Source organism: Sparus aurata, chromosome 13 (genome assembly GCF_900880675.1).
Source record: "Sparus aurata chromosome 13, fSpaAur1.1, whole genome shotgun sequence".
In the NCBI taxonomy this organism is placed as follows: Eukaryota; Metazoa; Chordata; class Actinopteri; order Spariformes; family Sparidae; genus Sparus; species Sparus aurata.
Window position 1 is genome coordinate 1,579,392 of NC_044199.1, and position 25,716 is coordinate 1,605,107.

Consider the following 25,716-nt stretch of genomic DNA (forward strand, 5'->3'; position numbering starts at 1 on the left):
CTCTGCACTCGGGTATATTTTTGTTTTTTAATCACAACTTGAAGTCCGGAGACGTTCTCAGGGCAGCTTCGGTGGAGATTGAGTGCAGAAAACTGTTTTAAATAATCGTCCGGAAATGTCAAGTCTTGCGTGGAGATGAGAAGTGATTCTGACTGCGTTCACAGCAGCGCACACTCATACGGGGAGAGAAACGCGATAGATGAGAGCGCAGCATCGCCGAAGATGTTGTGAGTAAGCAGCGTGACTCCAACCGTTTTCTCGAAAGTGTTATCTGTTATCACCCTCTCTCTCCACCTACATGCTGAATAAGCTGGTGCCAGTTCAGGCCGTTTCTCTGAAGAAGCACTTTGAGGTAAAAGTAGAAACACTTAACATCGCAGAGAGAACAGCATGAAGCTCTTTGCATGCATGTTGGATGGTGAACTTTGTGCTTTTAGCAAAAAGTATCTGTAAAAAACAAACTGATTATAGGAAAAAACATAAAGTAACACGTGTTCTGAAAGGCTTCTGTGTGTGGGATGTAATGAGCGTTTGCATCAGAGTGAAGTTCAGAGTTGTGGTCTCCTGGGGCTTTAACCTGTGCGTGGTGAACTTCACTCAACACTAGTTAAAATCTGTGTTTACTGTCGCTGTAACTTCTGGGATAGAGTCTGCAGACGTGACGAAACACATAGTAGACCCGCCAACCTTTAAGCATGACTTCGTCCGTGCACGTTGAGCCTGAGTAAACAGAATACATTAGCATTTGGTGGTTGCTGAACGATGAAGACAACAACTCCCACAATCCCACACTACTAGACCCCTAGAAGCAGAACTGACAGACTCTGTGGGGCCTCAGACTCGAGACATTTACCTGAAAATCAACTTGAGCTTTCTTTAATATTGTTTTTTTCTGTTGAACAACGTGTGACATGACCCAAACTGTCTGAACACAACCTGAACCCCACTAACATGACATGACACAGCACAGGTCACTTATATTTCACATAAAGAAAGACTTGACTGATGTGAACTTGTATCCACGGAAGCTTCTCCTGCAAACGAAATCCACCTACGGATATAAAAACAGTAACCCGCAGCTGAAGTCTGTGACGAGGCAGAGTCAAATCGTTTCAGGTGCTTATAACACGACAGGATGTAACACCATTTATACACACGCTCTTAGTTTCAAGCTTGTTTCTTGTTCAGTTCCTGCGATGAATCGTGTCTCGCACTGCAAATCAACAACCGTGTTAATGTGCTAATTATTATAAAAATGAAAACTGATCTTTAAGTTCTGATGAAACTGTCAGAGTTCTCAGTCTGGTTTAAGAAAACATGTAGTTAGTTTGTTCTTGATTCTTCTCTTCTTGTTGTATGCAGAACATTATGTTTATGTGCAGGTTGACACCCTAATTACTATATATACTAAATACTATAAATACTAAATACAACCACGATGACGCTTTTCTCTTCACTCTCTCTTTGTCAGGGAGATGAGGACAGCTTCATCCTCAAGTCGTGCACCAGGAGGAAGACCGATTCGATCGAGAAGAGGTTTTGTTTCGATGTGGAGGCGGTGGACCGGTCAGTGTTTATACCATGTTGTACTTTATCTCACGTTATCTTAATTCAGGGCTCAAACTGTGTCGTCTGTTCGCCCTTAATCAGTGTAAAGCAGCAGCCGTGTGCTCCTGTGTCCATGTTTAAATCATCTTATCACATTTATGGCAGAATACTGTTGAATTCTGGGGAATGTTTGGTCTCCAAATATATATATAGATAGTGTAATTACAGCTAACAGCCACATGGGGGGGTGGTTGGACCTGAGGATGGGACATCATGGCTGTGTGTCCCCACAGGCTCTCCCCTGCTGTGGCGCTTCACTCCTCCTTCTCTTCCCTCCTCCATCCTCCTCTTCCCTCCCTTTGCACTCCTTCTCAACTTCAGCCTTCCCCCATCCAGTCAGCTCACCTTGGCATCATCTCCTCCTCTTGTTTCTCGTTCCCCCATTGTGCCTTTATTTATATTCCTGGTGTGGGTGTGCATCTGGCCCTGTTTGTTTGTCTCTGAAGTGGTTGAAGGGAATGCAGGAGCAAGCGCAGACATTTCCTCCGAGGGTCTGCTCACACACACATGTAGTGATGTTGCTGCATAAATACATGAGATGAGGTCAATTTAGTGAGCGCTTGTGTGGCGTTGTGTGTGTATCTACTCATGTAAACAATGTGGACATGCATACTGTACATGAGTGTGTTTGAATGGGTGTGATGCATGCTGGGTAGTGTGTAGATCAGCGTGTGTGTGTGTGTGCCGGGGAGGAGGGCAGTTGAAGGTGAGAGAATGTGAGAGAGGACAGATTGTGTGTGTGTGTGTGTGTGTGTGTGTGTGTGTGTGTGTGTGTGTGTGCCGGGGAGGAGGGCAGTTGAAGGTGAGAGAGTGTGAGAGAGGACAGATTGTGTGTGTGTGTGTGTGTGTGTGTGTGTGTGTGAAGGTTGTCCAGTGGTGAAGGATGTAGTTGGATCAAGTAAAAGTAACACCACACTGTAGAAAATACTGCGTTACAAGTTACATTCCTTCTAAAGTGCTACATAAAATTACCATCAGTATCCAAAGTAAAAGTACTCAGTGCAGCAGAATGTCCCCGGTGTCGACTAATGACAATTTAATTATGGATTAATCTCCATACATCAACACTTTAAAGAGTAATTCTGGAATAACTGATAAAGCATTTTGCATCCAAAAAACCAGGCGGGTAAAAATGATATTTTGAACTAAAGATGTCAGAGTTGTCGAGTTTTATCTGGATATTAATGAACATAAATAAATGAATAATTAAATAAATAAATAATTAATTATACCTACTGGGCCTATATTTAGATATTATGGTTTTATACAGTGTTTACATTAAATCTGAAGACATTTATCATGATTTAACATTAAACCCACAAAATAAAGGAGAATCTCAAAAGGCAGGATTTAGTCTGATTTAATCTGCAGATGTATTTTCAGTTACAGGAAAAATAAATGAGAATATGTTTTTAAATGTAGATTAAACACCTGATCTCTACATTTCTGAGAATAAAAGGATTCAGCAGTTACTCTGGAGTTCATCTCTTCTTCCTTCTGCGTCTCTTATGAATCCAAATCTCAACATGACAACGAGATGCAAAGATAATAATCAAGAAGAATTGTGGAGAAGACACTTTTGGGTCCACCACTTGGTGTTTGGGACATTGAACTTCATCTTAAATTGTTGAAGATGACTTTCAGGTTCATGTCCATAGTAGTAGGTTGTAGACAACTAATCATTTAATCTCTGATTTCATCTACAGTGGATTAGTTTAATCCAGAGCAGTGCGTCACGTTTTATAATCAAACTCTTAATTACCATATTTGACTGAATGTTCTTTGTCGTACTTGGACAGTTTTCAGGCTAAATTCTTTCTTTTTATACCATCCATCTCTAAAAACTGTTGATACAGAAGTCACACTTCTAAATGAAAAAATGCTTTGTGAGTGTTATTTTTTAATGAAGGAGGAATTTTTGCTTTTTTAATGGACAAATATCGAAATCGTTTACATGCTTGTGCTCTTATCTTTGGGTGTGTTTGGCATTTAACGGACGATGTTCGCCACTGATCTTGATATTTGATAAGCTAATGTGCCTCGTGTGTGTGTGTGTGTGTGTGTGTGTGTGTGTGTGTGTGAAGGTCGGGAGTGATCACCATGCAGGCTCTGTCTGAAGAGGACCGCAGGTTGTGGATGGAGGCCATGGATGGGAGAGAACCGGTACGTTACCACGGTTACCAGTTTGTTCTTATGTGTGAGAGATAGAATGAGAGCGACGATGTGTCGGCTTATAACAAACCGGAGCTCCGACATTAAAACGGCTGCTCTGACTTCAGCAGCTGGAGTCTCAGGGTGAGTCTGAAGGGAACACACGTGGATCCTTCAGTGCCAAATATGAATGTTTTTCATTACCTTTTTTTTTTTTTTAATCACTAAATTGAAGGTAACAGTTGCAGTCGAGATTTATAATGTAAAAAGTAAGTTCACACAGAAGTAATTGCAAAAAATTAAACATTTACTAAATTCATTCCACGTCATTAACATTTCTGACTGTGAATAAGAACGAGATTCAACCAGAAGTGACGCTCAGACGTTGCTTGAACATTCAGAGACGGGTTACCACCGTGTGTGATAACAGTTCTGCTCCTGAGGACCGGTTATGTTGACTGAAAGCAAGATAGACCACTCGGTGTGCAAGCGTCACTTTCTGCAGATAGTTAGTAGGATGCCAGCGTTCTGTTGAAATTCATGCTGGAAAAATCTAAAAATGAAGGAATGTGAGCGGGTTAGAGGGGAACATCAGTGTGTGGTGGAGCTGCTCCATGGACGAAACAACCGTCCCATCACCAGAAGAAAACAAATCGTTGGTAGCAAGGCTGAGATGTTTGAGCTGACAAACGGTGTGCAATCATGTCCCTGATATCATGTTGACTGGCAGCCAGGCTCAACACTTTCTTTAAGCCTCCTTAATATGCAGCTTTTTTTTCACCCCGAGGCTGGAGGAGTATGTCAGCGCTGCTTTCAACACTCTGACTACTATTTAGTCACGTTCATGTCCAAACACCTCCCTCATCCTCGTGTCTACATTCAATCGTGCAAAGGTAATCACGTTCATAAAGCCGAGGCAGGCTCCAACAAGCAGCTGCTGAGCTCAGGCGAAATAAAACGAGAAATGTCGACGTTCGTGTTTGACCGGAGCTCGTCCTTCCTTTGTTGATGCTGTTAGACTTCCTTCTTCTGAGGCTGTTACTGTTCCTCCACCTCTGATCCAACCACACCGGGTCAGAGGTCAAACACACACAGTCGCAGATGGACTTACATTTATTTTCTGTGTGAGTCAGATTATTGTTATATTAATGTAGAAAAACAACATCAGGTCCATATTCATGCAGTAAACACGTTTATGTGTTAAATTAAACTCAGGCTTGAAAGTTTAGACACATAAACAAAATGTTCTCATCGTCGCCGTGGAGACCGAACATTAGGACGCATGCAGATCAACATTTAATGAGCTATTTTAAAGAAAAAACAGGTTATATGTTGATTATAAAGGTACAGAACAAATATATCCTGCCATTATTAGACTTTTAAAGTTTTAAATCATGTTCTAGCTGAAGGAGTTCTGTTGTTTGATCTGCAGGTCTACAATCTGAACAAAGACAACCAGGCTGAAGGCAGTAAGTACTTTTAATTGGTATCAATTATCTGTTTGTTAAGGTTACTTTATTATTTATCTTTATCATCTGACGTTCTGTATCAGCAGGGTTAATGTTGGATTGAATGATTATTATATAAATGTCTTATTTTTTAAATTCAGTTTCATTTCTAATGTTCTGTCGCTGATGTCAACTAGATTTTAATCTCACTTTAGGATTCGAAGCCAATTTAAAAGCCTTTTATTTCTGACACTTGTCTGATTGGACTGTGACGGCTCACACTCGCTCTGTTCCTCTCCATCAGTGGCCCAGCTGGACGTGACCGGGTTCAACGTGATGAAGAAATTCATCTACGCTGTGGAGACTCGAGGTAACGTGTCAGATCAGACTCAAGTTTAATTTAACACTGAGGCTGCACGATATTAACGCAGGTATTATTCTCCCAAACGATTAATATTGGTCTTTTCTGCAGGAATCCCTTCTTCCTCTTCCTCTTCCTCTTCCTCTTCCTGTTCGTCTTGTTGTTGTTGTTGTTGTTGTTGTTGATCTTCTTCTTTTTCTCCTTCTCCTGGAATATCAAACTGGTGTTGGTTTATTCTTTTAAGAATGGCTTTCATCTATTTTTCTAGCTGCCTTTTAAATTCAGCCATCACATCATCTGTAAGAGTTTAATTGACTGGCAGCTTTGAATGGTGCCAGCTGTCTTCTTTTTTAGGACGGTTTCTAAGTGGATGAATTAACATTTGAATACTCTTGCTGATGTATTCTACCTTTATCTTCGGTCATGCCATGTGCAGCAGGTGTACAGTAATAACTCTGATGTTTCACTGGTTTCAGGAGGTAACCTCTCTTCTCTTCTCCTCTTCCCTCCCTCCTCCAGGTATTGATGAGCAGGGCTTGTACAGAATCGTCGGCGTCAGCTCCAGAGTCCAAAAGCTGCTGAGCCTCGCCATGGGTAAACACAGAAACACACATATTCTGTCAAAACTGAAAAAAACCAACACATTTTCTCATCTTTTCTTTTGTAATGTTGATATTTGTCTCCATCAGATCCGAAGACGTGTGCTGACGTGGAGCTGGAGAACTCAGAGTGGGAGATTAAGACTATCACAAGTGCTATCAAGCACTATCTCAGGTGTGTGACACGGCTTCTTACTGCACATACAAGTCATGGAAATAGACTCTAGTGAAACCGCTGCACAGAGTTCTACTGAGAAGCTAGTTTTAGTATTTAAAGATTGAGGAAAGTGTTTGAACCTCGAAGAGCCTTTCAGGACTCTGTTATTCCTCTCATTCTGAAATTACAGCACTTTTCTGCTCTTTTCATTCAGTGCTGGAAAAAATACATATTGCTGCTTTCAGCCTCTTGTAAGAGCCACGTCTCTGGTCCGGATCCATCTCAGTAAATACTTAATATCCCTGTTTATTCATGCAGCATTTGCTGTATCTGCTTAGGCCTGTTTTATGTATTTTTAAACCTTTATTTACCCACAGAGGGTTTGATCACAGCGCAGATGATCTTTTGCATTTCATAGTCACACAGTCACACACAATCACACATGAGCTTAATGATTTCCTCAAGAGCGTCACGATCGCGGTAACGAGGGAGGGATTTAGACTACGGGAGGCCAGTAATAGGCGACTAAGTGAAAGGAAGGATGCATGATGGGAGAGGTGAGAGGTGTTCCAGCTGTGCTCAGTCTGCTGTACCTGAATCACAACGCACAGACGTTTCCCTCCACATACACACAGCTGCACTTCACCGACAGCTTCAGAGAGAAGAGCTGCAGTTCACATTGACACACATCCACAGCATCCGCTCAGGCCTCGTTGAGAAGCAGCAGGAGACATTACGCTCCTCAGGCAGCCGTGATTAAACTGATGTCCAGGTGTGCAAACAGGCGTGGCGGAGGGAAAAAAAAGACATCATTCAGAACGATTCACACGTATTGATTTGTGCAGAGCAGCCGACCCTGAAGTCCTGTTACATTTTACAATCTGACGTCTCCATCTTCTGTCCGCAGAATGCTGCCTGCGCCTCTCATGACGTACCAGTACCAGAGGAGCTTCATCAAAGCTGCCAGTGAGTGTTTCACTTTCATGTGTCTTATTTATCTGCTTTTTTTTTTTATCCCTCTGGACGAGGAATCATCAGAGGACCTCGGTGAATTTCCACCGCAGGGACCAGGGGCTAAATTAAGTTTCAGCGACAGTATTTTACAGCCCGAGGAGTCCCTGCTCTGGGGGTTGAGCTTCCCGAGAGTCTGGGAACGTTGGGACTTGGAGCGCTGATCAGTTTTGATTCTGCCCCTCAAACACGAGTTCACTCTGCATAGAACATAATAGACTCCAAGGCTGTTTGAGGTGTCTTATATAAAAACTCTGTAAAGAACTATTCTTTGACAGCCTTGGATTCACAAAACAAACCGTGCTAAATAAAGAACCGAAGTGTTTGCTGTGCCGAGCAGGAGAATCTATACGTAACCTTCGGCTTGTTATTGCTTCAAGCTGAAATCCTGTGAGTCGTGTCCTGCTGATACGTAGTTTATGAATGTATACTTCAGATAAAGACTCATTTTTCTCTTTTTCTTCTCCTAATCAATGCTGTGTTGAGAGATTTCTTTAGCATTCCGCATCAGTTTAATGTGGACAATGAGATCGTCCTCATGTGAATGAGGTCAGGACATGCACGGAACAAATGAACGGTTCAGCGACCGAGACACCAGGACGCCCCACTGGGCCGGCAGCCTGGTGGCCCTGGTAGCCGAGCCCCCGACTGTACCACTTTATGTTGTGTGTGTGTGTGTGTGTGTGTGTGTGTGTGTGTGTGTGTGTGTGTGTGTGTGTGTAGTGAGTCAGTGTTAGGCTGATGTTAGATATGATGAAATATTGCATAATCTGCCTCCCTGTGTGATATTTCTCAACGTATCGATCAGGCTGTTATGTCATCTCCTGTGCTTTTATTTTGAAAAGCAAATGCACACAGAACGGTGGAGGCAGGGGAGTCGATGCGTGTGGGTGTTTGGGAGGTTACTTCAGGTGAATCGGCCTCGTTTAGCAGCGTGCACGCAGCGTTTCTGAGCGCGCCTCCTCTTCCCGTTGGGCAATATTTTGGGTTTTGGCGAGTCGAGTCGGGATTTGCGTCATGGCAACAACACAAATTTGCGGTCTCAACTCAAGAGTGCAACCCAGTGCAGTTTGAGCGACACTTATATTGTCTATTGCAAGAGATAGATTGATAGATAGATCCTTCTCGTGTGGCTCCAAGGCAACAAAATAAACTTTTGTCAACACCGACTGATTTAGATCATCAAATAAGAGACTCTGCATGAGGATTCAACACTCTTCCATTCTCTCTGGCTTAGTTTTGATCCACTATATTTATGTTAGGGTTGCTTTTACCGTCTGGATCATTTCTCTGTTGCTACTGTATCAGATTTCCCAGATTATTTTGGAAAAGTGGGCTCGTCCCAGCAGGCCCAGGTGCAGCCCAGTCCGGTCCAGTCTGCTGTGCTGTATTACAGGATGTGTGAGTGACCTGTTCTCTTTGTTTGTCTGTAGTTAACTCCTCTAGAAAGCTGAGCTGACAGGGGAAGGAACTGCAGGAAATGACCGTGTGTCTCTGGCAACGCCACCAGGAAATGGCTCCATAGTGAGGCCAACTGGAAGGTGGATGAGAAAGTGTGTTGGAGTGTGTGTTTGGAGAGAGGAGTCGAGCGTGGCGCTGGAGCGTGCCAGGGTAGCTGGTTTGATACCAACTTCGACCACCCGTGCTATAACTCATGAATTCACGGTTTTGTAATAATCGTAAAACAAAATGCGCGCTTGCCAACTGTTTGTGTAAGATTACAGATTTATATCTGTTCTGTTCGTGCCCTTCATCAGCTGCTGTTTCTGTGTGTGTCTGAATTTGCATATCATTAATTTTTGCGAGAGTGCGCTTTTGTGTTTTTTCCATTGCAATAATCTTACGGATGCAGCGGGGTGTTCTGAGGACAGCGTCCTGAGATGAACTCTCTCTTTCGGCTCTGCCCTCTCTCCTCCTCTCTTTCACTCCCGGGCTCCTCCCACCTCACTGCTCGCAGACCTCATCTTCTCCCTCCTCTTTTAGTCTCATCTCGGATTACTCTCTCCCATCCCATGCTACTCTGGTGTGAGATATCTGGTTTAAGTGGAGGGCTTAGTGTTATTCAGCAGCTGCAAAGTTTTCCATTTACACCTGATGGGTGCGGTGCATCGGGTCAGGATGAATGATTTCATTTTGAAATAACGCTCAGCTGTCCTGATGAAGACAGACTGCCTCAACGGTCACTGCAATCATTTAGTGTATTAGATTCTTCTCATGTGGCTCCTACACAACATTATAAAGTTTCCTGACCATTTACTGGTTTATGCAAAGAAATAGAGACTTTAAGGCAGAGGAGGAGGAGGAGGAGGAGAAGAAGGGGTGAGGGTAGAAAACCACCTGGATTTCAGATACCTGCCTGCCTCAGGCTTGTACCAGCAAGCAAGCACACATGCAGTAATTACCCTGTCTCCAGTTATTAGGCTGCGCTTGCACTATTTCTTTCTCGTTAATTCATCAGTTTTCTGCTCATACTTCACTCTTGGTTCTCTCTTTGTCTTGCTATATCTTGCTTTGTGTACGTTTCTGACATGATCACGTCAAGTGCATGAAAACCTTCAGCTGTCTCCTCGGCCCTGCAAGGTGAAGGCTCTAAATATCACGACTGAACAAGTTTTAACTCTCATCATCACTATAATTCTTGCTTTATATCCTCGTACATAAAAGAGATGAGAGCATGAGGGTGATACAGGGGTGAAAGATGATGAGCGTGAGTTGAATATAATGCTAATGCACAGTTTGACATTGAGAGTCTAACCTGCCTGCCACCGACTGTTAAAGATACTATGCGTCTTTTCAAAGAGCCAAGCAGACAGAGGCTCTTTTAAAAAAACAGCTTTGTGTTCCAAAACCAGAAACTATCCTTGTTTAACAAGCGTTGATACATATTTATTTCTCAAATGTAAAAGTTTTTCAAGCCTTTAATTCCTGATGCAGTGATCTGTGTGCTGTTTGTTCTGCAGGCAGCACAGTAATCAGATTGTTTGGCTGCAAATCAGTACAAATTACATAAGGGGGTTATTTGGCATTTTTGGATTTGGAGGTCAAACTGATTATTACATGGACGAACAAAAAGCAGTAAAGACTTCAGGTGAACAGGACAAACACCTGTGGGCTGTAATAAGTACAGCGTCTGGCAGCTTTCGTAACTTCTGAAACCAACAACATGGTCGAGCAACCTGGTTCATGCAGCGTCTCTCCTGAGCGTTGTGATCCGTTATCCCCGTTTGTATGATTCATCACCTCTTCTTTATGGCAGCAGGCTTTTCACCTGTGAGGACATTTTTAAACCACACGTTTGCATAGACACCTGGCTGCTCTGTGAACATGGTGTTACTGGAGGATGCCACTAGATGCCACATGTTAGCTTGTCGTCACGTTGTTGTATCTGCTGTTGCTGATGTGTTTCCTGATTCCTCACCCCGTCCCGTCCCTGCACTGGCGCTACACTGCTCCTACTGCGTTCATTTGTGCACTACTGATGCTTGAAACAGATGCAGGTTATGAGAATAAGCACTTATGCGTACCTGAACATGTCAAAAGCTACAGCCTTCATCATGTTCCAGCAGCACTTTGTACTCTACAGTTTCAAGCATACCCTGGATTTTAGCAAAGTAGTCCAGGTGCCCTGCTCAGGAGCAAGTTCCTCCAGGTGTCACCAGGCCAAGTGAGACCAGAAACTACTTCACAGGTGGTTTAGGTCTGACCAGGTTCTCCTATCCATTGCTTACCACCACAGGTAGATGGATGTTGACTCAACTGGATCTTTTTAAAGAAGCAGTGGTTCAAAAGCTTTCAGGTGTGTGAACTCGTTGCACTTCCTCTAAGAAGGAACTCCTCCTTGATTATATAATCTAAGTCTTTCACTACCTGTTCAAAGCCCATGACCTCGTGTCCCCGTTGGTATGTAGATCGACCGGTAATTCAAACGTTTCACCTGCATGCTTCGCTCTGTCGTCAGCTCGACAGTGTGAGGAGTAATGTTGGTGTAGAGTGACACACACTGTAGTGATCCACCTGTTGGTCTCACACTTCATCTTCATCTCATGTCTCCTCCTTTAATTTATTATGATGTTGTTTCCAGAAACATCTCACATCATCCTGGATATTCTTCGCTGACATGGATGTTGTGACGAACATGAACGTCTGAACTATAGTGGGAAATACAGTTGTTAATAATAAAGAATGCTCCGTGTGCATGTATGAATATAAGCAGTGTTATGTTGCTGGTGGTGTGATTGCAGCCTGCATCTAAAGCAGTCATCAGACACGATGTTTTCTGTTCTCCTACATAATAGTTCAGGCCGGTGATTGCCAGGCAGCTCGCAGCATGTCTTTCATTTTGACAAGAAGCAGGTTATGTAAAACAGGAGATTTATTAAGTGAGAGACAAACACCTGTTGTCTACTCCTTCCTCAGACACCTCCTCCTCCTCATCATTTCCCGTACACATTTTCTGACACTCCGTCCATTAGTTTTGATGCCTGTTATGAATGTGTCTTTGCATGCAAATCTTGCTGTCAGTAAACACATCACAGACCTTCTGGTTCACCTGCAGCTGCTCAAATTAGGTTTTGTTTTCTTTGGCTGATGCAAACTAAAGTATGATTTTTCGATCCTTTTCAGGCGAGCTGTGAATTAAACTCAGACTTTGTCCACATGTGGATATTTATCAAAACGTTTCCTACATGTTTTGGCATCCTGTGCAAACTAAACAACATTTTAGGTCAGAGGTGTTTTAAAACGCTTTCAAACTGCAGATTTTTTGGGAAATTATGACATCATCACCTTTATTTTTGATCATGCCCACTTATGTTTTGCGTAATGATGATAATAATGTCGCATGTGCTGCAACAACTGTAGACTACAGGTTGGTTTTACGTTTCGTTAGCACCAGTGTAAGTTAGCACCGCTGGGTCGGAACATTTTCCTCTGACGTATCATTCTGGGTGGGACGCTGTAATGCTTGGATAATTCTACTCTGCTGTTTTTAGGTAGGGAATGCTACAAATTATTGTCACTTTACCACTTCCAGATAGATAGACATGGACCTCATCACCACCTACTGGCTTGCATGCTTGTTCGAGTATTTGTAATTGTTTTCTGCTCTCAGGTGGAAAGAGTCAGTCGGATGGAACTTTCTGTCGTTTAGAAAAATATCGATGTACGTGTGGACAAGGCCTGAATCTATGTTTCTTCTCAGGATTTTAACAACATTAGTCGTCAAGAAACAGGTGATCGTTGGTAGATGAGAATGTCGGTATTGACTGATTTAATTGGCCACTTGAGGGAAGCAGAGCCAGCTGCAAACAAACTGTGTTTAACCGCCTCATGAAGGGAAAGATGAGGGGGGTCTCTGGATGATTGTGTGTGGGTTTGTCACTGCTATTAAAAGGCCAGTTGTTGATGTTGAAATATTGATGAGTGTGTGCAGCTTTAAAGATGATGTAAAGTTGTTTCTTGTGATTTCTGTGACAGGAAGTTGCAGCTTTTCGAATGTAGCCTCAAAAAACCTTTCAGCACTATCAGTCCAGTGAATCTGCAGTGAAATAGGGGATGCGTGACTGTATGTTCCATAGATTTCATCAGTCATGCTCCAGATGAATTAAGATCATGTGGTCTCGCATATTTGCAGCCAAAATGTGAAACACTCACTTTACATGTTCTTAACCGGACTTACAACAGTGATCTGGTCGCGAATGAAAACCGAAGAGTGCCCTGTAAAAAGTGTAGATGTTGTGTATTTGTATAGCTCTGTATATTCATGGCTGTGTGAATATACAGCTGCACACACTGCACAGGCTTCGAGATGTCAAGTATGAATAATGAATGATAAGAAAGTAGACCAGGTGGTGCTGCTGGAGTTAGTTAAGGATCAGCTGATGGTCAGCAGATGTGGCAATCTTCCTGAAGAAACGCACGCTTCCTTTTCCATAAGTGCGTGTGGACATGTTTGCTCTGCTGACTTTGATTGTAAAAGTATGTTCTCCTCCATACATAATCAAAAATCCTCTTACTTAAAGAGATGCACTATGCAGGTTTGATGAGGCGAGACGCAGATGTGTCCTCAGGGCTTTCTCAGAGCCTGGGCCTGTAAAGATGGCGGTATTTTAAGAAAATCATCCCTTTTTATATTTCAAGTACAAAAACAAAAGCGTCTCTGTGACTGGCGACGGCTCAGTGGGCAGCTTTTTTTGAGATTTAGTCGAGTTTAGTTTTTCTCTGATCAGCTGACTGCTTAACAAGCTAAATGTGTGGAGATAAGCTGCTGCTGATGCAACATTTTAGTAAATGTTTAATTTGAGGTTGACAAGTGGGTTTCCTGCTGTGTTGTGCAAACTCTGAAGACGCTAGAGTCACAAAACTGTTCCTCGAACACCTGAGGTCCTTACAGGTGATCCAAAATGTGAATGGTTTTTAATTCTGATGTCTTTAAAGTTTTGAACGTTCCCTAGAAGTTCCCTGGAGGTCATAGTTTTTGCATCCATCAAAAACGTCAAAAATCTTCCTTTTCTCCTTTTTAAAAAAAAATAACCCCTTCGACTTCTCAGAGAAACCTGAAGGTTCTCTGAAGATTGTTTTTTGTGAAATCCTTTGAGGACCTTGATCATCAACAAAGATCCTCATTGTTATTGTTGCTGAACCTTAAGAGAACGACTTTCCTCTAAAGATTGCTCACAATAATCTTCAAAAAATCATCCAAGGAACATCAAATATATCTCCATAAAACAACTAACCTGCTGTGAACATTCCCTAAAAGTTCCCTGAGGGTCACAACTTTCTAGAATGCTCCCTAAAGATTCTCCTACAAACTTGATGGTTACAGAAATATAACCTTCTGGGAACTTGAGGGAAACTTTCCCAGAAGTTTTTGGAAGATCCTTCACACACATTATGAACGTTGAATGGATGTTGTGTAAAAGTTATTATTGAAATAACCTTTAGAATCGAGCAGCACAGCTCACCTGCAGAGTGAAGCAGGTTTATGAGGAGTCACATGACCCGCTGCTGTCTGTAACGGTCATTACGTGTGTGTGTGTGTGTGTGTGTGTGTGTGTGTGTGTGTGTGTGTGTGTGTGTGTGTGTGTGTGTGTGTGTGTGTGTGTGTGTGGCTACATGAGCTACAGAACTCGAGTACTAACACAGTAGTGTGTTTATTCTCTTCTCGTCTAAAATTCAAAGCTGGCTGAAATTCAAAGGATTTAAAAAGTGTTGTGCTCGGTGTGGGATGAGTCGAGGCTGCTGTGATCAATGAGTCCTGTTGGCGTAATCGCTCGTGACTCAGCACTGCAGCCGCTGAGCAACAGTCCACACTCAGACCTCGCTGTGTGTGTGTGTGTGTGTGTGTGTGTGTGTGTGTGTGGGCGTCCCCTCAACTGATTTCTGCTGATGTGATATGGATTCCTCGCAGGTTCTTGACATTTTGTGTGAATTGTAATCCATTAAATCCAAGGATATTTATACACTTCTGTATATTTCGTGCGCTTTCAGTTGCTTGAACACCTCAATCCTGATGCATGACAACATTTGTCTTAAATAAGGATCATTTTTAGAACGCCTTTTATTCACTTGTCATGCCGACAGTTAAAGGAGAAGAGCCACAGACAGTTCGGCGTGGCACGGTACAACGACTGCAAACACACAATGAAATTAAAGTTTGTAGTTTCTTTCTGCTACAAAAACAAAGAACATATGTAGAAATATTTATATACATAAACATGTAAACAGCAGCAACAATATAGTGATGATAAAATGGTTTTCATCCATCCGATGTGGGAAATAATGTATGTTCCATCCACTTTGACTGTGTTTGAACGTCCAGCATCGATGACATAACGCGTCTCCTTGTCCTGCGCTGGCCTGTCGCGTTCAGCAGCGTGATCTGGGACTTTGTGGTGGAGCCGTTATCTTTAAATTGTTTCCCAAGTCTGTGTTTGCGACGAGATGACAGAAGTGTTTGTCAGTGCTCCTTACAGACGCTGGTCTACACAGAGCTGGCATCTACAGTACGTACTGAGCTCCAACACGCCAGACTGTGATGGAGAAAGTGTGTCACTCCTCCAACAAGTTGAAGATGGATGCCAGTTGAATTCAGCTTCTTTTACTCCTGGATAGAACAAACACATGTTCAATAGTGTTAAACTAAGAGAAAAGTGTGTGCTTCAGCATAATGTGTGTGAGCTGCTGGATACCACGACGGCCTGATGGAGAGCGACGAGTGAGAGTGTTTTCATGTGCATGCATCTGTTTGGAGGTATGTGTGGGTGAAGTGGACGTGCACATGCATGTTTATGTTACAGGCTTTTAAATGAGCGTGTGTGTGTGTGTGTGTTTGACTGGTTACATGTTCTTGTTGTTAGTGTTTGCTCTGCGTCTCTCTGCTTAATACATAATAAGTATGCTTTTAGTGGATTTCCTCTCTGTAGGCTTGTGTATAAGTGCTTGCAAATATTTGCTCTGTGTTCACTGTATATTTGAGTGTTTTGGTGTGTGTGTGTGTGTGTGTGTGTGTGTGTGTGTGTGTTTTAGCTTGTCAGCTCTGTTGGTTGGCGTCTCTGTGTGGGAGATGCTCCGCTGGTTGTGTATTGCCTGGCGCTGACAGGAAGGACCAGAGGGTTGATCTAGTGTGAGACTGCTGTCACCGCTCCATCGACTGACTCTGCAGCCGTGACTGATTATAGTTATTCATCAACAAAAAGTCTCTGTGCCTACCTGTCTGTCTCCCCTGCCTGTCCACCTGTTACTCAGCAGAACACAGTTTTATAAATTTGCAGCAGAGTGACTTAAACTGTCTTTTCGTGAGCGTCTGACTGCCTTTTTTGTCTTATTGTCTTGTCTTATAAAGAAATCATGAAGTGTGACACCTCACGCTGAGGTCTTTGTGTCTTTAACAGTCTGCTGCTCTTTCTGTCTCTGTCCAGAGTTGGACAATCCGGAGGCCAGGGTGACAGAGATCCATGCTCTGGTTCATCGGCTCCCTGAGAAGAACCGACAGATGCTGGAGCTGCTGATGAAACACCTGGGCAAGTAGGTGGAGAACATCACACACCTGGACCACTGCAGTCTTTTATTGTTAAGCTGCGTCAGACATTGTGCGCGGCGGATACAGAAACAGCATGGTGGTTAATTTTAGCAGTTTCTCTATTTCTGTGCCCACATCGCTGTGATTCTCCTCAGCTTGATTGTTGTTGTTGTTGTCCGTCCTCGAGGTGGATTAAGGCTCCGTGTAATCTCTTGACCGCATGATCAAGGCAGCATGTGCTGAAAATAGAAACCATGCAGCAGTCACCGGGCCAAAACTATTTCCCCACTCACCCACCGAAGCCATGGTTAGGTTAAAATAGGGCTACATTTTTACATAATCACCTTTTAACGGGACTTAAATTGCTTATATCTCAGTCTAAAGCAGGTATTAACTCCACGCTGAAATAAAGTCACGTGTCCTTTTTTCAACCTCAGCGTCTGTCGTGTCTTTTGACCTGCAAATCACCACATGAGTGCTGCAGGATAATAGGATGCTACTTACCCTTTGAACTGATTGGAACTCGACATTTTGCTCGAGGGCATTTCATCAGGGCAGATGCTGATGAGCACTCCGGATGATTAAGTTCAACAAATTGGCTGCAAGTCTCCTGCAAAGATCTAATTTTTTCATATGAAGTACATTCCCTGACAAGTGCCTCTCCATGTTTTTGTTTCTCCCCCCTTTGTGTTGTTCACCTGCTGAATAAAAACAACACAGACAAGATAATCTGTGAGTCAAACAGGCTGTCTGTCTGTAGTTTACATAACCACAAGCTGCTGCAGCCCCTAAGCAAAAAAGCAGGGCATGACTCTGTTGGCTTATGTACAGTTATTCCTCTAATGCAGCCTACTAGCATTGTGTTTTCACTCTAAACCCTCATCTAAGCCCTGTGGCTTTATTGGGATATTCTTCAGCAATAGCTGCATGATATAATGTGTGTCAAATGGGACATCGGCCATGTTTCAACAGCATGTAGGCGTGTGCGAACGCAGGTATTTCTGTGAGCATGCACATAATTACCTGAGCTTAGTGGATTACACCTGTCTTATAGGTCGAGTGGTTGAATGAACACCTCAGCTCTTTGTCTCGTTCAGTTCAGATCAGATCAGAAGGTTTATCGCATCAGTCAAAACAAGATTGCCTTAAAGGTTTTTCTGTCAGTCGTGAACAAACACTCAGCTGCCAGTTCACTCTGTGTACTCAGAGGAGATGAAGGCGGTCAGATACGACAGATACTCTTCAGTCACGGGGTGTGAGAACCAAAACAAGGAGCTGAAAGATGGTGACGTGATTCTCTCTCTGTCTCTCTGTCTGAACAGTGTGGCCAGCCACCACCAGCACAACCTGATGACCGTCGCCAACCTGGGCGTGGTCTTCGGCCCAACTCTGCTCCGCCCACAGGAGGAGACGGTTGCAGCCATCATGGACATCAAGTTTCAGAACATTGTAGTAGAGATCCTCATAGAGCATCATGAGAAGGTGTGTGTGTGTGTGTGTGTGTGTGTGTGTGTGTGTGTGTGTGTTCAAACAGTAGCATTCGTGGTTGAGGATTAAAGGAGTCCCGTGGCATTGTTAAGGGGATTGACTTTTGTGTAATTGCGCAATTAAAGCAGAAATTAACACACGTAATCATTTATATGTGAATGAGCACCTGACGCACATGTATTTAATCTACACACTTCAAAGCCACTTTCCCCTGCCGATCCAAGCAGCTTATTGGCAGGCCCAAGCTGCTTACACACGTCACCATGGCAACAGACAAATCAGCTGTTTGAGACCCTAGCATTGTGCACACAGTATGTTCAGCCAGTGACGGAAACAAACGGTAAGACACACAGACGAGTAGAACATGTGTTGCCTGCGTGGATTCACACATGAAGCGATGACTCACATGCACGAGACGCTGTCGCCCTCTCGGTCCTCTGCAGTCCTGAAAGATCGCCCGCGCTTCACACGTCCGCCCTCTCGTGACAAATAAAATGATGATGAGGTCAAAACATTCTGCTCATTTTGTTTGCTGCAGTCAGCCTGAAGCTCCTCTGGAGCCATTCTTATTCTCTTTCCTTCACAGTATCTATTTTAAATGAAAAAATATTTCATTTTGGTGGAAAATGGTTTGAAATGATTTCCTGGAGCTACAAGTCAAACCGGCTCCTTTTTATTTATAAAGCGCAGCGTCACACATCCCGGTTCGCCTCGAGGGGTTTCCAGGGTTACAGAAATATTGGTAGGTTTCATGTGATCCTGCTTATACAACTCCAAAACAACTGAGTCAGTGTGTTAAAATGGTTCTCCTGCACTCACATATGTTTTTTTTTTTCCTCTGTTTTCCATCTTGAGTGGAGCTTTGGGTGTGGAGCTGCCAGCAGAGCAGAAAAAAGGGGCTGACAGATAAATGGATGAAGCCATGATGACATTTGACTTTGGCTGAAATAACAGACTAATACAGGCAGAGCAGCACCAGCTGTGGAAAAAAAAACATCAAGCTGAAGAAGTGATACGTAATCGGTGATCGCTTCTATATTTTTATCTCAGCAGGGTATTTTCTGAATCTTGCCTAATTGTGCTTGAAAAAGCAGAAATAAATTTCAGCAGTGTCACGATCAGTGCCATGAAATCGCAGACTGAAGCACGTAATGTTCCCCGGTGTTAAGCTTCTGCACATGTAATTATTCCCAGTTAAAAGAAGTTTTTGAAACAGCAGTGAGCAGCTGTGTTAAAGACTCTGGTCTGCTCAGGCTGCAATTCTCAAACAATAAACCAGGAATTAATATTAGATTTACCCTGTAGGCTCTTATTTGAGACCGACTCTGTATTCAACAGAGAGCGGGAGGACATGAATCACTAACTCAGCATGAAGTGAGTCAGAGGTCTGCAGGTGGTTTTGCAGACCTTTGATTTGTGTTGTGTTCCTGTTTTTAGCTCTGATCCTGAATCAAATCACAATATTTTGCATGTTGTTGCATTGAAGCATTGAGTGATTTCACCCTGCAGTTACAACATGCTGCGCACATCCACTCTTCAGACTGACAGTAGACTTCATCAGTGTGAAGTTGGTGCTGAATATAACAGTTATAGAGTCGTGACATCACAGGCCGTGTGCACACAGCTGACAGCCTGTGACATCAGGATGTGTTGCAGGTCGTATAAATGTAAATCATTTCACCTCTATCTGCGTTCATGTCTCTGTTGCAGACGTTTAAATGGGTGAATAAACACTTCTCATCTTTTCTCCGTTTTAGATTTCGTTCTCCAGTGAAAATGCTAATTTCTTCTTCCTTCTGTTTGGAGAAGTCGAGTTGATCATCCGTGATTTGAATTTGGAAACATTTCCACTTTATCAGAGAAAACAAAAATGTTACTTTCTACTGGAGCGTTTGTTTTGTAAATGTCTGTATTGTTTCTTATCTTTCACAAACGCTGTCATTCGTCGTTTTCGTGCAGATATTCAGGGACATGCCGAGTTCTGCGAGCGGGCCGACCAACATGCAGCTCAACCTGCCGAGGAGGAGAAGCGCTGAGGTCAAAGCGCCGTCGTGCAGCGAGAGGCCGCTCACACTCTTCCACACACCAACACATTCCCAGAAAGGTGAGCACGTAATCAGCCTGTTAGAAGTAAAAAAATGTTATTGATTGCTCCATTTCTTTTGTTAAAGTTGACTGCATGTGTGGCTGTATGCTCATCTTGAATGGAGTCTGTATAACCACCACTCTCTGTTGGAAAGAATAAACAACAGACTGTCAGCGGTCGGTTATGGTTTGATCTGTTTAGCTTATGATCAGAGAGAACTCCCAGTCAACAGATGTTTGGTTTCACAGCAGGAAAAGGCTAACCAGAACAAAAGTAGCAGCTTACAGAAAGAAGCAGGGAACATTTTTCTGTCTGAAAACACTCAGAGTTGTAAAATCTTTCTTGGTTGTCGTAGGTGAGAAGAGGAACAGCGTAGGAACAGCAGCCGAGCTGCAGCCCGTGTCCTCCTCTGCCAACTGTAACAGCAGCAGCAGCAGCAACAGCAGCAGCCACGGTCGAACCCCGAGACACAGCCTGACGAGCAACGACGGCGAGCAGGACGCTCGGCAGATCCGACCCAGCTCTCTGTGAGTAGAGAGATCAGAATATGACACTGAACTCAACCTGTGAAGTTCCTCAGATACTTTAGGATCTATTATTTAGATTTCTACATTTCTAAATTTCTCTTTATTGTCTAGTAGCAGTGAGATTAGTTTACTGTAAGATTTGTTTTCTTACTTTAAACTGAAGTTAATCCAAATTATAAGGAGAAACAAAAAAACTTTTTTCAAGGAAATCCTTCACTGAACAATAAACGATGAACCTTCCATGTATGATGGAGCCAAAGTGCTTTACACATCAAGACAGATTTAATTAATTCATTGTTTAAGAGTCAGGAAGATCTTCAGGGAGTCCTGGTCGACAGGGCAGATGTAAAGATAAAACAGTCAGAGAAATGTCTCGATAAGCAAAATGAATAAAAGCTTTACAGCTCAACAGTGTTTGTGTGTGCGGGGCGGAGAGTGTGTACCCGCAAAGACACACAAGAGTGCAAATATTCAATTCAAATACACACAAACACATCCAACAATCTACACATGCACTTGTTTTCATGCACAAAGAAATTCACAGACCCAGGAACATATGAGCACACATGGACACACAACAAGGGAAGGTTGTGTGTTTTTCTTGTGAATGAGGGAAATGTTGAATCAGAACAAGAAGTTAAGATCCCACTCTCATGCATGCACACATAAAAATATCATGTAGCAGTTTCATGATCTAGTTTAGTAAGTTTTGTATATAATCAAGCTATAAAAAGTAGCTGGTGTGTGTATCTTGGATGTTTCCAGCTGTGTCAGTGTCTGAGCAGCAGTGTACACAACTGAAATCTAAAGACTTCACTTAAACAGAAATGTTTGTGCAGGTCTGAACCGGCTTCTCTGCCTGTGAGAAGTTCTGTATATGTTCATATAAACAGTGGACCAGCCCATCCTGAGGTGATTAACAGACGCCTGCATATGGAATTCACAGCGACACGATGCTGAGCACACACAGACATAATAAACACACACACACACACACACACACTCTCTGCGTCTTCATGCTCCTGTCAGTCATCACGCGTTCCCTCACCGCTTTTTCTACGAGCCACTTTGGTGTTGAGAAAGTCTTTGTTAGAGCAAAGAGGAGACACACACGACCAATCATCTTATTACTGACACGGCGGTGAAAGAGCTTCCAGCGCAGCCTGTCACCAAGTCGATTGCACGTCACCGCTGATTATTCTTCTCCCTCCGTCTTCCCACTGCCATCTCATCTCCTCTGCTCCCTCGCTCTCCTTCATCTTCACCCTTCTGATCTCTCACTCACAGATAGTTGTTGTTACAGCTCGTTACGGTGGAAGCAACTTTGGAAATGTACAAAAATAAACAATGAAATTATGGTGAAATTCTGTACATTTCACAGTTGTGACATTTCCTGGCTAATTGATTCATATAAAACATGTTTGTGATACATTTAAGAACGTTCATTCCATTTGTTAGAATAAACATAAACTCATCAAACGTGATGATTCATCTCATATTTCCAAATATTAGTACTTATTGCTTGTACTTATATTAGTACTAATTAATACTTTATGCTGAATCTGTGTTAGTGCTCTTCAACATGACACAGAGATGCTGATGGCATGATTATCACATATTATTAAGTTCTTCTTTCAGTATGTGATGTGTAGAAACCTGCAGTTGTGCTGTAAAAGCTAAATGTATTCAGCTTCTTTCTCGTCGTATCAACAGTTCTTTACAACACACTTCAGCTGCACTCATTCATGCACACATATTGATTGTTGACAGTAACAACAGAACCGTTCAAGGCAAATTTAGATTCAGTATCTCACCCAAGGACACTTTGATATGTAGACTAGAGGATCTGGAAATCGAACCCCCGACTCTCTGATAGGTGGATGACCACTTAGTCTCCTGAGCCACAGCCGCCCCGTCGTGTATATGATTGTTCCTCTGGGGAAACCATATTATCTTCTATTTTGTGCTTGAAGATTTCCGCCTGACAAGACAATCACATGATGAGATGAAGGACCGCAGACCACAACTGTACACTTACATGCAATTACTGTGTGGAAGAACAGTCGTGACTTTGTGTCGGCCGCTGAACGAGCCCTGCAATCACACGGCCAAATGAAAAGGCTGCATTTAACCGCTGTTTTGTGCGGCTGCCTCTACTGTATATTATGAATCTTACAATGTGCATATGGACCCCACTGACAGGCAGATGCTTGTCAGTGGGGTCGTCAGTGGGGTCGTCCTCCAAATGCTACAGAATTATCACATTAGTTGCAAAGTTATGATCCTTTTCACGTGTGGTGTGTGAGCTGTGCTTCACAAAGTGGAAAGTCTGAACTAAGATTAAAAGGACAAAATATCAGACAGTTAATTATTATTGCTATTATGTTTTTATTATGCTTATAGTTAGGATATTATATACCTTTTTGTGGCTTTTGTAAACCGAGGCCGGGGTCCATTTCAAGTTATGCAAAGATAGAAGAGACACATCGTCTGTAAATGCTAAAAGAGAACAATAAAAGCGAGGAGATGAAGTGTCTGTAAGAGCTGGTCAAGAGCACTGAGAGAAGCAGGGAGACAGAAAATTGTTTTGTATTTTATTTTGATGGTTTCCCATCATGAGTCACATTCAAGAGGCATTACACGTCAGAGGTGAACAACCTGTTGGACATGAAACTGCCAACGATGCGTTAAAATGACATGTTCACAAGCTTATTTCCTGCCTTGTGTGGATCCAGTGCAGTCAAGTGTTTCATACATTCAGCACTTAAATGTACGTTTTGTACGTATATATGCATGTGTGAAAAGTGAAATAGATCTGCCTTCATTAACTCGGCTCCGGACAATTTAGTCGCTAAAGCATCTTGTCACATGGAAAGCTTTATGCTCTTTGCACTTAATGGCTCTGTTTTATTTCCATGCATGGAAGAAGAGAAGTGTTTGTCCACCAGCAAAACCAGAGAGCATGAATACAGCTTTCTCCTCCAGATTAACACACATATATGTAATTTATTACCTATGACTAGTCACGCCGACGTCCTTCCTCACTCTGAATGTTTAATAAGCTGTGACGACCGAATGAAACAAACTGTTTCCTCGTTAGCTCTCTGGGTTTGAACATTGTCGGAAACATTTGGAAAAGTGTAACTAGGCTCAGACCGAGGTTATCCTTTTTAAAGCAACTGTTCCAAAACTGAGGGAGATGCGTGTTTGGCTTCTTGCTCATGGATGCAAATCCGTAATTATAATATCGATCTCTGTGAGTTCGGTACAAAGTTAAGTCAAGCTCAAACATGAAAGAGAAGAAAAATGACATCAGATTCTCCTCAGAAATACAGAATTAGTTGCATAGAAATACGTGTTTTGTTACTTATTCTTTGCTGATTGATCCTGTAGGTAGTGACACAATGAAAATGATGTGATAACATTTGAAAGGGAAGTCTTCATTTTATAAAAAAATGACAAATTCAAACCTCCTGTTTATAAAGTTAGAAAAGAATCTGCACTACTGTGAAACGGCCATGTTGTCCTTGAAACGTGTAACTAAAGGATGAATAACGGATGGAGGACAGACTCATTTAGCATTTTATTGAGTGAGATTATGTGTGGCTCTTTGAATTGCTGCACTTTATGTCAGAATTACCCTTTAAATCGGGCAAACAAACGGTTAAACAGGATAAAAGAATGACTGATCTACAGTCACTCTCAGGTCAGGAGCCAGTTTAGACCCGCGGGTCACAGATTATAGCCAACGGATTTAACTGTGAGCATGTTTGCAGACGTGCTCTTGCAAACACATACTCTCTGTCATAACAGATGAGATGTTGTGTGACAAAAACCTCCATTCTCCTGTACAGCAATGAAAAGTGATGAGAAAATTATGACATACCAGCCAGAAATAGTCATACGACTTGACTGAGGGTGCAGTATTTCAGAGTTTCCTAAAAATACAGAGCCGAAACGTCATTCTAAAACACAGGGTTGCACAACAAAGTGCAAATGGAGTCCCTTTATACACAAAACTGTGTTTATAATGGAGGTGAAGTGGACTTTAAATACGCGATGATGTTTTCATTAATGTATAATCACCTGAAACTAAGAGTTGTTGTGAATTTGTTACCTTGAAATCAGTTTTTTACATGGTAATAGAGAACAGGTCCTCTTCTACGTTGCACCGGCTGCTTTCTGGAACAGACGAAGCGAACACAGTCGCAGAGAGGAGAGGCTGAGACGAGGTGTGTTCAGTTGGTTGCAATAAGCAATCATGTGATGCTCCTAAATCCTGTAAGTGTATTTCTTCTCTGTAACTTGGGTTTTATTAGATCTTTTCAGAATAGAAAGCAACAGCACAGTATAATAACATAATTTCCACCATTGCATCCTCAAGTATGAGTTTAATCGAGGTAGAGAGCCAGTGGGAGCCTCTTTTTTTTTTTTGGGTTGTGTGGATGATTGGAAACCATACGTCTGTTCTCAATAAGGCTTTTATACGGAGGATAAACTGAAACATTAACTATAATGAAATTAGACAGAGGAAACTCAAATCAGCTGAAGCACTGATACATAAAGTCGATACGAGGAGACATCTTGACGTTAGTAGTTACACATTCGTCTCTTTGTGGTAAAAGTTCAATAATATTTGTCTGGTCGTCTAAAGTTTGACCAGTTAAAGGGGCAGTCCGCTGATTTTATCTACACATTAACATCAGTTTTGAGTTCCTCGCAGCCGGTGTAGTTGTATAATAACAGTTTTATAATGATTTCTTTACGCTGGAGGGGACTTTGCAGTATCTTGGAAGGCTAACCCTGATGCTGTCAGAGTCATGTAATCAAAGTTATCTCAGCTTGGACAGATTACAATCTGAGGGTATGAAATTTCAGAGACGTGCGGTCCAAAGAGACAATATGGAGTTTCATTGTGAGTAGTGTAGTTTCAAAGTGTTTTTGGAGCTTCACTTATATGCGGAAGGATGTCAGGATTTCTTTTGCACTGCAATGCACGTGCAAATACTACGTTTCCTTTTAAATCCCTGCAACAAAGATTAAGGATAAACGATTCTCCTGTGAGTGAGCTTATCCACCAACGCACAGATGCCAACGTCAACATCATTTATTAAAGTCCATTTACAACATAAAATGCTAAATGTTTTAACATCAGTCAAGAGAGTCACTCTGGGGTAATTTACTGGGATCTCAGCCCAGGCCGTGTTTTCTCAAACTCCAAGAGCCAGGCGTTCTGATTCTCCAAGAAAAGCCCGGCTGCA

General features: G+C 42.5%; 1 protein-coding gene across 1 annotated transcript in view; it reads left to right on the forward strand.

Moving 5' to 3' along the window:
• LOC115594366 (rho GTPase-activating protein 26) overlaps nucleotides 1-25,716 on the forward strand; it is an 86,903-nt gene that overhangs the window by 48,390 nt on the left and 12,797 nt on the right. Inside the window, exons 9-19 of the mRNA XM_030438411.1 lie at nucleotides 1,472-1,566; nucleotides 3,693-3,771; nucleotides 5,192-5,228; nucleotides 5,512-5,577; nucleotides 6,088-6,162; nucleotides 6,258-6,342; nucleotides 7,232-7,290; nucleotides 16,254-16,359; nucleotides 17,677-17,836; nucleotides 19,802-19,946; nucleotides 20,284-20,455. Coding sequence (XP_030294271.1) covers nucleotides 1,472-1,566; nucleotides 3,693-3,771; nucleotides 5,192-5,228; nucleotides 5,512-5,577; nucleotides 6,088-6,162; nucleotides 6,258-6,342; nucleotides 7,232-7,290; nucleotides 16,254-16,359; nucleotides 17,677-17,836; nucleotides 19,802-19,946; nucleotides 20,284-20,455 — 1,079 coding nt within the window. The remainder of the gene's footprint in view (nucleotides 1-1,471; nucleotides 1,567-3,692; nucleotides 3,772-5,191; nucleotides 5,229-5,511; nucleotides 5,578-6,087; nucleotides 6,163-6,257; nucleotides 6,343-7,231; nucleotides 7,291-16,253; nucleotides 16,360-17,676; nucleotides 17,837-19,801; nucleotides 19,947-20,283; nucleotides 20,456-25,716) is intronic.